Consider the following 15,617-nt stretch of genomic DNA (forward strand, 5'->3'; position numbering starts at 1 on the left):
GTCAGGAGCACCCGAGTTCAAATTCGACCTCAGACACTTAATAGTTACCTTGCTGTGTGGCCTTGGGCAAGCCACTTAACCCCATTTGCCTTGCAAAAAAAAAACCTAATCAATAAAAGATTTATTTAAACTCTCTAGATATTAATTTCTTAGTCTATAAAATGAGGAAGCTGCACCTTGCACTTTGACGTTCCTTCCAATTCTAAATTTATGAGCTCTTTTTTCCCACCTTGAGGATGCTGAGATTAGTCTCCTCTCTGTTCTCATCTAGATCTTTGCAGTAGAAAACTCCCTAAAGAAAAATGGTTTCCTCACCTTTCCTCTTCAGTTTGTTTTCTCTTCTGTCCTCAAAATGTACCATAATATCTTGAAGCTACTTTCACTTCCTTTCCCTTTATCTCTTTTTCTGAAGGATTGTATTCTCTTTCCTCCTTTTCCCAATTAGGTCGATTACTCTCTTCTCATCTTCGAAGACCAGAAGAGGGAGGATATTTCTTGGCACCTTTCCTACAATATGGTACAAGCCTAGAGAGTACACATCTGTTGGCTGTCTCCTTGCTTTTCTTTCCCTCTGCCTCTAAGGATCTCTCTCTATTTGATTTTGTTCATCCATTGCTTTCCATCTTCAAGGGTGGCTTGAGCCTACAAGGCAGCCCCAAAGGGTTAATAATTGAGGGGGGGGGTAGATTTGATAGGGAGCTTGTTTATCAACCAGCACAGTCGGTAACGTCTAGCAGAGCATTAGGGATTTAAAGTGAACTCTTTAGGCTGATCCGCTCCCGCTCCCCAGTCCTCCTCCTCTTTTCTTCATGTACTTTTAATGATTACATGATCTTAAAGAGGAAGAGGACAGAAGGTGAGTGAGTTCATTCAGGAAGATACGGGCCGTTGTCATGGCTCCGAGATCCCAGGGGTGGAGAGAAAATGGACTCGGAGTATCTGATTAGGCGAGAGGAAGGACCGACAGAGACTTTGAGAAGCGGTCCCCAGGAGAACGGACTGAATCGGAGGCGGGACCCGAGGGGATCAGGCGCTAAGTCAGACGCGGGAGAAGCCGGGCGCCCGAGCCCAACTTTAGACGGGGGCGGGCGGCTGTCTGCTTCAGATTAAGGTCGCGGGGAGGCGGCTCTCCCCCGGGGCTTCCTCCGACCTCCCGCCGCGAGCTCTCTGGCCCGAGGACCCCGCGGAGGGGACCCCGGTCTCTTTTCCAGCTCCGGCCAGGGGTTCCCTTCGGGGCCGCGCCTCCGTGTTGCCCCGGGGGTTTCTCGGAGGGGGACGGCGCGGCCCGGGGCGTGCCTCACGTGGGGGCCCCGCGGCCGCTCGGAAAGCCCCCGCCGCCGCCCCGGGGCCCCGCGGGCGGGCCTTGGCTCCCGGCCGCGCGGGGGCTGGAGGGAGGACCGGCTCGGGCTGAGAATGGCTCTTTCGGAGGATGGGGGACGGGGGTGAGCGGAGGCGGAGAACAGGCTCCCCCAGAAGCGCGCCCGCCCGGCCCCCGCCCCGCGTGGAGAGCGCGCCCCGCGTGGAGCCCTCCGAGAGGGGCCGCCCTGCCCCGCTCCCCGTGGCCCGAGCTGAGCGGGGCGGGGCGCCGGCATGGGGCTGCTGTCGGGGGGCTGCCAGGAGGGCGGCGGCCGCGGCCGCGGGGAGCGGCCCGCCAGCCCGGGCTGCGTGGCGGAGGAGGAGCCCTCCCCGGCCCCGAGAGCCGGCGAGGAGAGGGACGAGGCGCCGGGGGAAGAGGACGAGGAGGACGCGGGCTTCTCCCCGCTGTCTGAGGCCTCGGACGACTCCTTCTACCCGGCCGACGGGGAGGACGCCTGGCTGCGGCGGGCCGAGCCCGAGCTTCGGGGCGGCCCGGGGCCGGAGGAGGGGGCCGGCCCGGAGGCCGTGACCCTCTTCCGTGCGGCCAGTACCAACAACGTGGGGCTGCTGAGAGCGCTGATCCGCAGGGGACCCGGGGCTCAGGAGGTGCAGGAGACGGACCGCAACCGCCGGGTAAGAGCGGGCGTGCGTGTGTCCGAGTGCGTGTCCGCGTCCGCGTCCGTGTCCGCGCCCGACTCGCCCCCTACATCACAGCGCCCGGCCCTCGTCCGAGGGAGCCCCGAGCCCCGGCTCGCCCGCCCCCCGCGTGTCCGCTCCTGCCCTTAGCATCCAACCACAGCAGCTGTACCCCGCAAACGCCTCCCCCTTGGGCGCTGGCCCTCGGCCGCCCCGGCCCCCCGCACCTTCCCGCCTCCCCGGCCCCTCGCACCTTCCCGCCTCCCCGGGCCGCCCCGGCCCCCCGCACCTTCCCACCTCCCCGGCCCCCCACACCTTCCCGCCTCCCCGGGCCGCCCCGGCCCCCCGCACCTTCCCACCTCCCCGGGCCGCCCCGGCCCCCCGCACCTTCCCGCCTCCCCGGGCCGCCCCGGCCCCCCGCACCTTCCCGCCTCCCCGGCCCCTCGCACCTTCCCGCCTCCCCGGGCCGCCCCGGCCCCCCGCACCTTCCCGCCTCCCCGGCCCCCCGCACCTTCCCGCCTCCCCGGCCCCCCGCACCTTCCCGCCTCCCCGGGCCGCCCCGGCCCCCCGCACCTTCCCACCTCCCCGGCCGCCGGCACATGCCCCGCGCCTCCTTTTCTCGAGAGCCGCAGCTAGGACCCATTTTTCGCAGCGCTGCCCTAGCACATCCCAACCCAGTTTACAAGTTTCTTCACACCGCTTCTGCCAAGTTCGGAGAGCTCCGGGGCCCGTGCACGCAGCCTCTCCGCAGACCTACTTACTTCACAGCCACAGACAGAGACGTTCCCGATTTCTGGTGGAGAGGGAGAGCTCTCCCAGTGCCCCATCCGAAACGTAGATCAGCGCTTCATTCCCTTACCTTAGGAAACATGATTGCTTATTTCCAATCCCCCCCCCCCCCCCCCCAAGAGTGGAATTCGCTTCCTGACGGTGTTTTACCACTTACAACCTAAAGAAATGAGTAAAATCCATTTAAACTCCGGGTTTAGAGGCAGGATGGGAATCATCTATCAGCAACATTTATCTTCTTCATATGGGCCAGGTCTCCTTCTAAAGACTGGAGATACTTAGGAAAGGAGAAAACAAATCTTCCTCTCAGATTATTCTAATGGGGATACAACATATAAATAGGCAATATACAAAGTAACCTTAGAGAGGAAAGAGGGCTTGACCTTCCCTGAGACTGATATGGGTCTTCTGTGCAAGTCAAACTTGCAGAGCTTCAGTTACCTCTTCAATAAAAAAGACGTAAGGGGTGGCTAGGTGGCGCAGTGGAGAGAGCACCGGCCTTGGAATGAGGAGGACCTGGATTCAAATGCGACCTCAGACGCTTATAATTACCTAGCCGTGTGACCTTGGGCAAGCCACTTAACCCCCATTGTCTAGCAAAAACAACAAAAAAAGACATGATATGTATGTAAGAGGTCTCACTAACTTTAAAGTGGTCAGCAAATGCCAATACCAAGAATTTATTCTACAACTGTAAGCTTACCCAGTTCAGTACTGTTTGCTTTTGTATGCAAAGCATTTTCCCCCCTAAACATTCAAGCCTTTCTCTCCTTTTCAAGTCCCTCACATACATTGATTAGGACTCTAGTCTGGGATAAAAATTTCCTCATTCAATTCTTCTCATTTCTGAGCTTTATAGTTAAGGTATTTTTCCTTTCTTTTAAAGTATTTGAATTGCTCTCTTAATTACCTGGTTTTGCAATAAGGTGGTAAGAGGAATACTCTTTTTCCCAATCTGACTCATTCCTAGAGTTACAGTGAGGTTCCTGAACAAGACACAGGAAAACTAAGAATTCTTCCTTGATTTTAAGTATCCATTTGGGGGAGAAAATACCAAAAGTAAAATAATTTTTTTTAAGGTTTGTTTTTTTGCAAGGCAATGGAGTTAAGTGGCTTGCCCAAGGCCACAGGGCTAGGTAATTATTAAGTGTCTGAAACTGGATTTGAACCCAGGTACTACTCCTGACTCCAGGGGCCGGTGCTTTATCCACTGCGTCACCTAGCCGCTGCAGTAAAATTATTTTTGGACAATAAAAGACAATATGTAAAATTAAGTGCTTAGTTGTGTTGCACGGATTTTAAATGTCCTAAGAGTTCAGAGAAGAAAGATGAAAAAGGTTTGATAGTCATGAATGGCTTCCTGGACATAATGAGATGAGTTGGAGCTCATTGGGCAGTAGAATCACATTAGGGTTCCTGAGGATTATTTTAACTCCTATGTTTTATCATCATCTTTAGTAAGTAAACTACCTAATAATTGTCATAAGAAGTAATCCTTTCAATATTGAGAGTCTCATAATATTGCTAACCAATGTTGCTGCCCTCTGAGAAAGGAAATCTCTTTGGAGGTACCTCATAATTTATGTTCTGTAATTTCAGTATTTGAGATATTGATTTTTTTGCACCCTAGTTACTTCTGCACTTTAGATGCTACATGCAGGTGGTAGTTAAACATTTTGTTTATGTAGCCTGATCTTATGAGGTGAGATTTTCCTGAGACTTATTAAAGAAAATGATTCTCCTTAACAAATTTATACTTTACTGCAAAGATTTACATGGTTTTTATACTTAAAAACATAAGAATTCATGGAATTTTACAATTGGAAGTCACCTCACTGGTCTTCTGCTTTAAATCATACTTTGAAAGCAATATTATTCAGTCACATCTAGCTCTATGATTCTATGGACCACCTAGATACTGGAGTGGTTTGCAATTTCTTTCTTCTTCAGATTAAGGCCAAGAGAAGTTAAATGACTTGCTCAGGGTCACACAGCTAGTAATGTCTGAGATTGTATGTAAATTCATGCTTCCTTACTCCAATCCCAGTGCTCTATCCACTAGTACAAACTATTTCACTTCATCTTTCTGATTGTTAATTTTTCCTGATATTATTCCTACATTTTCCTCTTTGAAACTTCCATCCATAATAGAAGCAAAGAATTTCTACAGTTCTGTTAGTAGATCCTCATATGAAAGAAATCAAAAAGCTTTTCACCATCCTAGGTTTTTTCCTTTGAACCCTTGATGGCTTTTCAGCATCCTTCTTAAGCTCAAAAATGAATGGGATGCTATAGATAAAAACTGACAATGTGCAGTACCTGGGGATCATTTGTAAGCTGTGGGCTCCTCAGTGTAGCCAAAAGTAGCTTTTTGGCTGCCACAATACAATGCTGACTCATTTTGTGCTTGATTTCAATCAAACCCAGGAGATCTTGTTGTCTTATTCCCACTCCCTATCATATGTGTGTGAAGTTGATTTTTTTGAACCGAAGTTTAAGACATTTATTCCTGTTGAATCTCATCTCAGTAGATTCAGCCCACATCTTGTCAACAACTTTTTAGGCTACTGTCACCCAGTGTAGTGTGTTCATTGTCCTTACTATTTTTTTTGTCAGCTGTAAATTCACTCTAAAAATTAAATTGCACAGGGTCTAGCACAGATTTCTGGGGCATTCCACTGAGATCTCTTTACTTGACATTGAATTATTAATGACTCCTCTTTTGAGTCCAGTCATTTAAGCAGTTCTACATCATTTAATTAGTTATCTTCTAGTACATAGCTTCATCTTTTCCCCAGATAATTGTAAAAAATACTTTGTCAATTTCATCTATAGCCTTTTCCTAATCTACTAGTAAAAAAAGGGGGGGTAGTAAGGCTAAGTTGGCATCAATCAACAAGTATTTTTATAAATCACCTTTTATGTGCCAAAACTTCATACCATATGGTGGGGATACAGAGATAAATATAAAATAGTATATGTCTTCAAGGACCTTATATTTTATATATCTATACATATAATATCTACATGCATAGGCAAAATGAATATAAGATAATTTGGGGGGGTAAAACAGTAGCAGTTGTTCTCTTATGTGAAGTGATGGGACAATTAAGCTTAATTTGAAGACATCTAGAGAATCTTGAGAGGTGAAGATGTTTGTGTGTGTGTGTGTGTGTGTGTGTGTGTGTGTGTGTGAAATATTATATATGAGGAACAACCAGAGGCCAGTATGACTGAACTAATATATGAAGTCCAGGTAGAGTGAAGGGATTTAAACGCCAAACTTCCAAAATGGAAGTTCTAAATTCAACAATGGGAGAAGGGAGCTGCAGTTGTTTAGATGATCATAGAGTGTACCAGAAGAGAAGATAGCTCAGGAAGGACCATTGGAGTATATCCATAGTTAGGGGTTAGGATTTGAATTCAGCAGAGGAGATTGGGGAACCTTAACACAGGTAGGAGTGAGAATATTTTAGAAAACATGATAAAGCTTGGTCAGTAGTGTCAAATGCTGTCTAACCCTGAAACTTCTTTTTGAGATCTTCTCATCTTACAATATCCCTCCCTGTAACAGTCCCCTCCTCCCATGAATGATTTCTTTTTGGCTTACATTTTGGGGACAGATCTAGGTCAACTCTGCTTCATTACCCTTCCAGCTCTCCTGATTCTAAGGACTTAGGCATCTTTCCCTTTCCCTTTTTCTAAGTATTTGGGATCCCATTCTCTTCCCCCCCTTTTAGTTCCTTTATGTATTGTTTTCTATTAAAACAGGGCAAAGATTGTCTGCCTTACCTTTTGCTAATATTTGTTTCCCCCAGCACTTATAGCACATAGCCTGGCATATTATAAGCACTTAATAAAAACTTTTTACTTACCTGTCTACCTGTACAGAGATGGAGAAAGTTGAGGATTCAGAAAAAAAAGCTTATTGAATTTGACAATCTGTAATTTTGAAGTCAACACTTTCAGTTAACCGAAGTCAGGGACCAGATTTCAAGTGATTCAGAAATGAGCACTGAGAGAGGAAGTGGAGGATGATAGCTTTAGGAGATAAAAATGAAGATATATATATATTTTTAAGCATCTGGGAGACATGAGCATGTTTTTAAGACAATGAGAAGACTGTAGATTTAAAATGAAAGAGGGGCATGTTGGGGAGGACAGTTCTAGAGGAATTGATGGCATAGATATAAATAGAAGGGTTAGCAAGGAGAATGGCTATCTCTCCATCGAGATTGGGTTAAAGGAGAAGAGAATGGGAAATGAGGTCAAAGGGTTTTGCTAATGTAGACTAAAGGAGAGAGAGCTCTTGGCAAATAACCTACTTTTTTTATATAACCCATCTGAGAGGGTTGCATGTGATCAGTCATTCAATAAATGTTTATTATGGATCTTTATTGCTAGGGGTTGGGGGTAAAAATACATCGTTCAAATCCCTACCCCCAAGGGTCATTCATTTTAATATACATGATGAAACCTTGCTACTTCTTTGTATTAGATTTTAAAAATCTAATCTTCCTTTAATGATAATGTTCTAGGTTTTTATAGGAAAAGGGTCCAAGTTCATTGGCCTATAATTTTTAGAATCTGCTTCTCCCAGCCCCTCTTTTGAAATATGCTTTTCCCTAGTCCTGTGGCATCTTTTTTCTCCACAAACTTTTAGTTTTATAGAAAAACTGAGGAATCATATTCATCAGTGTCTTTGGCATCTCAGGATATAGTTCATTTGGGATAAGTAGCTAAGTGACTTCAAAAGCAGTTTTATTTTTTTACTATTTGCTTTCTTATCTTGGATATCAACTTCTTGTTTTCAGGATTTAACATTTTTTAAAATTTCTTCCCTGTCATTTCCTCTGTAGAAAAGTTGTTCTTGGCACAGAAAACAGTAGCACATTGAGAATGGGCAATTCCTCCATCTCTCTGTTGTCAATTTTTTTATTGTTTCACCCACTGCAAGTAACAACAGCACTCTACCTGATTTTGATCCTCTTCTCTCCAATGTAGTTATCTTCCTCTATCTTATTTTTTTGTAGCTTTTAACTTTCTTTGACAGCCATAGCTCATTCTGAGCATTCACAGTCCTTATTTTTATAGAACTTTGCCATTTTTTTGCAGGACTATTCCTCCTTTGTTACTTGCCCTTGCTTCCACTTTCTTTACATTATCTTTAAAAAATAAAATTTAAGTTTGTGAGTTTCCTGTTCATCCTCAGATAAAACCTTTCCCCCTTCTCATTGAAATTGTTTTCCTTTATCTTTATTAGTTCATCTGGAGGAGTTTTTCCCTCTGTTCCACTTCCACTATATCTGTATTCTTAAAATGTGGGTTATATATCACATCATTCTCAGCTTTCTTCTATTAAAAACAAATCTTAGGAGAGAATGGTCACTCTCAAGACTCCCATAAATTTTACTTAAGCAACCAGTTCCTCTATTAGTCTTTTCAGAATAGTTTTCCTTCATGTTGGATCAGTCCTAAATGTTTTGAAGAATGAAATTCTAGTCAAGAAGCCCTGCTTTTGATGAAAAGAATTCTAGCTGCTATCTGGAAAATTGAAGACACCTGTCACAATAAATTATAACTCTGGGCCAAGTTTGTGATAAACTTCTTTAACTTCTTATCAATTTCTTCTTCCTGTCCAGGTGGTTGGTAGACTACTTTGATGATAAAATTACTTCTATTTTTCCCTTTATGTTTTCTATCATTGGAATGTACTTCCTGAAGCAGGGACTATCTTCACTTTTCTATTTGTATCATTTTGCACATAATAAGTGCTTTATGATTCATTCATTCTTTTTTTTTTTTTTTAGGTTTTTTGCAAGGCAAATGGGGTTAAGTGGCTTGCCCAAGGCCACACAGCTAGGTAATTATTAAGTGTCTGAGGTCAGATTTGAACCCAGGTACTCCTGACTCCAAGGCCGGTGCTTTATCTACTGCGCCACTTAGCCACCCCTCATTCTTAATATACAATGTTACCCCCTCTTCCAACTCATCTTCTTTAACCTATTCTGTTTCTTTTGACCAAGTTACACTTTTGCAAATTCCATTTGTATTTGTTTCATTCTACCAAGTCTTTGGCCTATGAAGTCAAATACTTCCTTACATTTGGATCACTCATTAGTTATTCAGTTGAGCAACAAGCATTTATGAAGTGCCTACTTTGTTTTAGGTCCTTTGCTATGAATATGTTTGCAAAAGTGAGACAAGTCCTTGCTTTCAAGGAACCTTACATTCCATGATAGTAGGGTTTTTGTACCTAAGAAGGGTTCTATGAAACTCTTGGGAGTAGACAGTTCAAGGAGTTCCAGAACTTGAATGGGAAAATAAATTAACACATTTATTTTCACTAATCTAACTAAAACTTAGCGTTTCCTTAAATTAAGAATGGAAACAAGAAATCATTATTTAGATAAAGGATCTGTAGATTTCACCTATGGACTGCCAAGCAGGTCCATGACACAAAAAAGATAGGAAATCCTTACTAGGAAAAGTCCAATTGCTCAATCTTAGGTTACTTTTTGAAGCCATTAGTTTTGATGTGTTTCTTGAATTTTTTTATTCTGTGAGCTTCTTAGTGTTTGAGTTATTCTTTCTTCATTATAGCAATTTAATTATTTAATATCCTGATTGTTGGACATATTTAGGCATTTTTACCTTTCAGCTTTTTTATTATAAAATTCTTTTGATCAAATAAGTACATTTTTTTTTTAGTTTTTGGAAGGCATTGGAGTTGAGTGACTGGACTAAGGTCACGCAATGAAATAAGTATTATGTGTCTGAGATTGGATTAGAATTTAGGTCCTCCTGTCTCTAGGGCTGGTGTGGTCTCATCACTGTGCCACCTAGCTGCCCCATAAGTGCATTCGTTAAAAAAAAAATCTTTTGTTAAAAATTTGAAAATATTAACAAAATGAATATATCTATATACAGATAATGGGAGAGGGAAAGGACTGAAATGGTGATTCTTCTGTAAAACTTTTTTTTAAAGTAAAAGCTAAACTTAACACTTAATACAAAATTCCCTTAGGAATTTATTTTAGCTCTTTGAAGATTTTTAAAATGTTTCATTGGTAACCCAACTAGTAAGCAAGGAGAACTTGAATTAAAACCCAAGTCTTCTGACTCCAGATCTAGTGCTCATAGTATACCCATGAACTTCCTCTAAGGTTAGATATATAACATTTTAAATAGAAGAAATAATAGAAGTAAAGTTATGTAGGTAGTAGTTAGCATGTGATTTGATTGGTTACAGGAAAGTTTTGAAGTCTAGAAGTAATAAAACCTATAATAAAAGTGAAAAATCCTTTTGTCCCTTTTTTCTTTTTAAAAAATATTTTGTTTTCTGGGGTGGCTAGGTGGTGCAGTGGATTGAGCACCGGCCCTGGAGTCAGGAGTACTTGAGTTCAAATCCTGCCTCAGACACTTAATAATTACCTAGCTATGTGGCCTTGGGTAAACCACTTAACCCTATTGCCTTGCAAAAGCCTAAAAAAATAAAAAAAAATTAAAAAATCTTGTTTTCCAATTATATACAATAGTAGTTTCTACCTATCATTTTTGTATGGTTTTGAATTTTACAATTCCCCCTCCCCGCCCTCCCTTCCCTCCCCCCACCTCCCACAGAAGGCAGTCTAATAATCTTTACATTGTTTCCATGCTATACAGTGATCAAAATTGAATGTGTGGAGAGAGAAATAATATCCTTGAGGAGAAAATAAAATATGAGAGGTAGCAAAATTATGTAGTACAGAAGACACTTTTTTTAAAAATTGAAGGTAATAGACTTTGGTCTTTGTTTAAACTCCACAGTTCTTTCTCTGGGTACAGATGGTATTCTCCATCTCAGGTACTCTAAAATTGTCCTACATTGATGAAATGAGCAAGTCCATTAAGGTTGATCATCACCCCCAGGTTGCTGTTAGGATGTACAATGTTCTTCTGGCTCTGCTCCTCTCACCCAACATCAGTTCATGGAAGTCTTTAGAGGCTTCTCTGAAATCCCATCCTTCTTGGTTTCTAATATAACAATAGTGTTGCATAACATATATATACTATAATTTGTTCAGCCATTTCCCAATTGATCTTTGTCCCTTTTTCTTTGGAAAAATTATTTATGATACCTGGGAAAAATAGTCTTCTTGGAGTTCTAATTCTTAAATTACTCATTGGTTCACCTACCTCCATTCATTTCATTTATGAAATTGAATCTTAGTTGGTCTTCTTTGAGTTTAGTTTAATTTTTTGACTTAATGTTTTGTTTAAAGACTGTCTTCTTTCCAATAATCTTGTGACTGTTGAGAATGGAATAGTATTAAAATACTTCTGGGGGCAGCTAGGTGGCGTAGTGGATAAAGCACCGGCCTTGAAGTCAGGAGTACCTGGGTTCAAATCCAGTCTCAGACACTTAATAATTACCTAACTGTGTGGCCTTGGGCAAGCCACTTAGCCCCATTTGCCTTGCAAAAAATAAAATAAAATACTTCTGACTTGCAAAAAAAGGCTGCATAATTTAGAATGTAAAATACAAATATTCTTAATACAGTTTTCCAGTCAATCCTAAAGTATGCTTTCATATGTTTTAGAATTACAGTGCCCCCCCCAATCTAGTGACATTAAAACATGTTGTTATCCTCCTAATCCTATTCTTTGTTCTTATATTATTGCTAGGAGTGCCTCTCCAGTTAAATCAATAGAAAAATCACTTCTGGGAAAGCACTGCAATTTGAGGTTGTGTAATTATTATTTTTATTGGTGTGGAATTATAATGTGAACGTCAGGTTTAGAGTTTGAACTGTTTGGGCCTGATTATTATCCATTCAATAGATGTTGCATTACCATTAAAATTTTTAACCTTGGTGTGAGTTCTAGTCCCTCAAGCAAAAATTTTCAAAATTTCTTATCCATATTGGCCAAGAAAAATGCAGTCAATTGATAAGCATATATTAAGTATCTGCTATGGTAAACACCAGGGAATACAAATACAAAGAAATGAAATAATCTCTACTCATAAGAGTAGTCTATTACGGAGACTACATGGGCAATATGTGAAGTTTATAAAATATGAATACTAAGAATAAAACAATTAAGAGTAACTATAAAGTAACTAAATACCAAGGGAGTTTGCCATACTAGTTGAAGGGATCAGGGAAAGCCTTACATAGAAAATGGTGCTATCCTGAAGAAGAGGGAATCCCTAAAGGCATGGAGGACAGCCAGTGCAGAGGTTAGAGATGAGTGCAGAGAGAAGGATAGTTGGACTGGAACAGAGAGTGCAGGCTGGGGAGTAATACACAATGAACCTGGAAAGATGGGTTGAAGTAAACTTTGAAGGCCTCCAAAAACTACATTGCAGATTATGGGATAGGTACTATACAAAACTTAAAAATATGGCTAAAATTCCTTTTGACCTTCTATAGTCTTGCTTATTACATCTTATTATGTCTGTTGTTGCCTTTTGTAACCTTGAGAAGTGGGTGTTTTTAGCAAAATCTTAGGAATGGTGTCAAATGAGTGGAAAGGAATTGTGTTTAAGGAATGAGTGTTTACGGAATATGCTTTGACTTTGCTGCCAAATTCATTTGGGTGGAAAAGGGAGGGGATAAGATGGTAAAATGGTTCCTAGACCAGGATGAGAATTTAGGCCAGAAGAATGAAAACAGAAGCTGCTTAAAATAGGCTTTAATGAGACTGTAGATAATCATTTGGAAGGTTCAAGAGAAGCTGCAGGGTTAGGGGCTTCTAGTCTAGTTACAGTCAGGAAGATGAGTTCTAATCCAAGCTCACAATGGCTAGCTACATGATTCTAAATGACTGGGCAGTCATTTAGCTGCTCAGCTCCAGTTTCCTCATCTGTAAAATGAAGTGGGGTTGAACTTCTAAGGTCTATGATCCTGGTGCTGAATTTTCCTAAGGCAACTATTAGTGCTGTAGATTTAAGTTAAGGGCTTTTAGATAATGGAGGACTGTTCCCTCCAGCAGAGGGTTATGAAATGTTCAGTTAGTAGAAGTTTTCCTTAAAAAAGATAACGTGGGTGGAGAGGGAAGCATATAATTGGGCTATCAGAACACAAGTGAGTGGTGAGCTCTCTGTTGAGGTTTCAGTAAAGAGCTGGAGTTTGTTTTCCAGTTTGTTGATTCAAACCTTGTAATTTCTTTTAAAATTTTAAAAAGTTTTAAAATATGAGAACAATTTTTTCTTTTAAAATATTTGTGACTTTCCTTGTTGGACAAACTGATAAAGGAAAGCAAATGTTGAAAAACTATTAATACTAATAACATACTCTGTGATTTAAGCTCAGATCTTCCAGAAGCAATTTTGCTTAATTATTAAGCTATATCCAAGCCATTTTTATCTTGGAAAGAGAGGGAGATGTCCAGGTTGGTATAGACACTCACTCATATTTTCCAATGTGATTATGTGTCCCAAGATGATTTCAGATAACATTTATTAGGAATCTTGAAATTCTCTTGAAGAAGGAAGAGATCACAATGTATAATAATATAATTTGGATTAACTTTTCAGAATTAGAGTAGCCTAATTGTAGAGAAACTAAGTTATTATTCCATCCTCTTCCATCTATATCTTAATTTTTCTAATTAGTTCTGTTGGATAAGGAGCCTGGGATATGAAAGAAACAAGATTTAACTTGTTTTAAAAGTATCACCCTTAATCCATTTTCCTAAGGAAAAAAAATTTTTTTTGTCCAAAAATTTTGGAATGGATTTGTTTAAATAGTTTTAATCTTATTGAAGAGTTTTTAAATAATGCTTCCATATCAAAATTTTAGTTATGAGTTATCCCCATTTATTTTTTTTATCATTTTATTTTTGATTTATTTTTGACTTTTTAGGTTTCTTTGCAAGGTAATGGGGTTAAATGGCTTGCCCAATTAACAGCTAGGTAATTATTAAGTGTCTGTGGCTGGATTTGAACTCAGGTACACCTGACTCTAGGGCCAGTGCTGTATCCATTCATTTACTTTAATAAAAATGAGGGCTTCCTTGCATCCTGGCAGGTTTCCTTAGAAAACTTGGGTAGAGGAAGGGCAGAGAAAAATAAAACTGAAACCTCCAGTAATTTTATCTATTTCTAGGCAATAGAGTTAAGTGACTTGCCCAGGGTCACACAGCTGGTTAATTGTTAAGTGTCTGAAACCAAATTTGAACTCAGGGCCTCCTGACTGCAGGGCACCAGAAGAATTTAAATTTGGAAGAACTTTAGAGGCCATTTAGTATAGGGGTCTATTTTCATGTCCACATCCAAGTCCTTGAACTTGGCTTTTTGATAACTAAAAATATTGACTTCTTTTAATTTACTGTTATTTTTACTCTGTAGCACTTCCTGAAATAACTGTAGAGATGCATGATTTCTAATCATGATTGTAGATTGTTTTGCAATGTCTTTGTTACCTGAAATTCTGAAGTAAATTTTGAAGAAAAATTTTGAAGAAATTTAATTTTAAAAATTGATATGTTGCAGTATTTTCCAGACTTTTTCAGTCTGCACTATCTCTATGACCTCTTCATACCTGGAATAGACCAGAGATAATAAGTAGGAGTCACTCCCAAGACAAACCCAGAAACTGTATGAACACTTTTCACTCAAATAAAGTCAGATCTAAATAATTGGAAAAATGTCAATTGCTCATGGTTAGGTTGAGCTAATATAATAAGAATGATAATTTTACCCAAATTAAATTACTTATTCAGTGCCATACCATACTTATTCAGTGCCAAACTACCAAAAAACTATTTTAAGAGATAGAAAAATTAGTAACAGAATTCATCTGGAACAACAAAAGGAATTGATGACAAAAAAATGCAAAGGAAGGTGTATACTGTAAAATGGCAGTCATCAAAACTACCAGGTACTGCTTAGGAACTAGTGGAGTAGAAATGCTACAAAAGAAACAGTAGTAAATGACTATAGTAATCTACTTTTTGACAAACCTGAAGACATCCACTTCTAGGATGAGAACTCATTATTTGACAAAGATTATTAGGAAAGGGGTGGCTAGGTGGCGCAGTGGATAAAGCACCGGCCCTGGAGTCAGGAGTACCTGGGGGTTCATATCCGGTCTCAGACACTTAATAACTACCTAGCCGTGTGGCCTTGGGCAAGCCACTTAACCCCACTGCCTTGAAAAAACCTAAAAAAAAATTATTAGGAAAACTGGAAAATAGTATGGCAAAAACTAGGCATAGACCCACATCTCACATCCTATATCAAAATAAGGTCAAAATGGATACAGGATTTAGACATAAATGGTGGGTGATACCATAGACCAATTAAGAGTTCAAGAAACACTCTGTCAGATCTTTGGAAAGAGGAGAAATTTATGACCAAGCAAGAAATAGAGAACATTATAAATTGCAAAATGGATGATTTTGACTATATTAAATTAAAAAGGGTTTACACTAATTAAACCAATGCAGCAAGATTAGAAGGAAAGCAGAGAATTGAGAAACAGTTTTCCCAGCTAGTATTTTTTTTTAGGGTTTTTTTTTTTTGCAGGGCAAATGGGGTTAAGTGGCTTGCCCAAGGCCACACGGCTAGGTAGTTATTAAGTGTCTGAGACCGGATATGAACCCCCAGGTACTCCTGACTCCAGGGCCGGTGCTTTATCCACTGCACGCTGCCCCGCAGCTAGTATTTCTGATAAGGGTCTAATTTCTAAAATATATGGAGAATTGAATCAAATTTAGAGAGATTACTAGTCATTCCCCAGTTGATAAATGGTCAAAGGAATGAACAGATAGGTTTCAGATGAAGAAGTTAAAGCTTTATATAATCGTGGAAAAATGCTCCAAATCATTATTGATTAGAAAAATGCAAA

General features: G+C 40.9%; 1 protein-coding gene across 1 annotated transcript in view; it reads left to right on the forward strand.

The window, feature by feature from the left end:
• The first annotated feature begins 1,590 nt into the window (after positions 1-1,590).
• Positions 1,591-15,617, forward strand: part of ANKRD33B (ankyrin repeat domain 33B) — a 108,458-nt gene continuing 94,431 nt past the window's right edge. The window contains exon 1 of the mRNA XM_074208682.1: positions 1,591-1,989. Within this exon, the coding sequence (XP_074064783.1) occupies positions 1,591-1,989 (399 nt within the window). The remainder of the gene's footprint in view (positions 1,990-15,617) is intronic.

The sequence above is a fragment of the Macrotis lagotis genome, chromosome X, assembly GCF_037893015.1.
Source record: "Macrotis lagotis isolate mMagLag1 chromosome X, bilby.v1.9.chrom.fasta, whole genome shotgun sequence".
In the NCBI taxonomy this organism is placed as follows: Eukaryota; Metazoa; Chordata; class Mammalia; order Peramelemorphia; family Peramelidae; genus Macrotis; species Macrotis lagotis.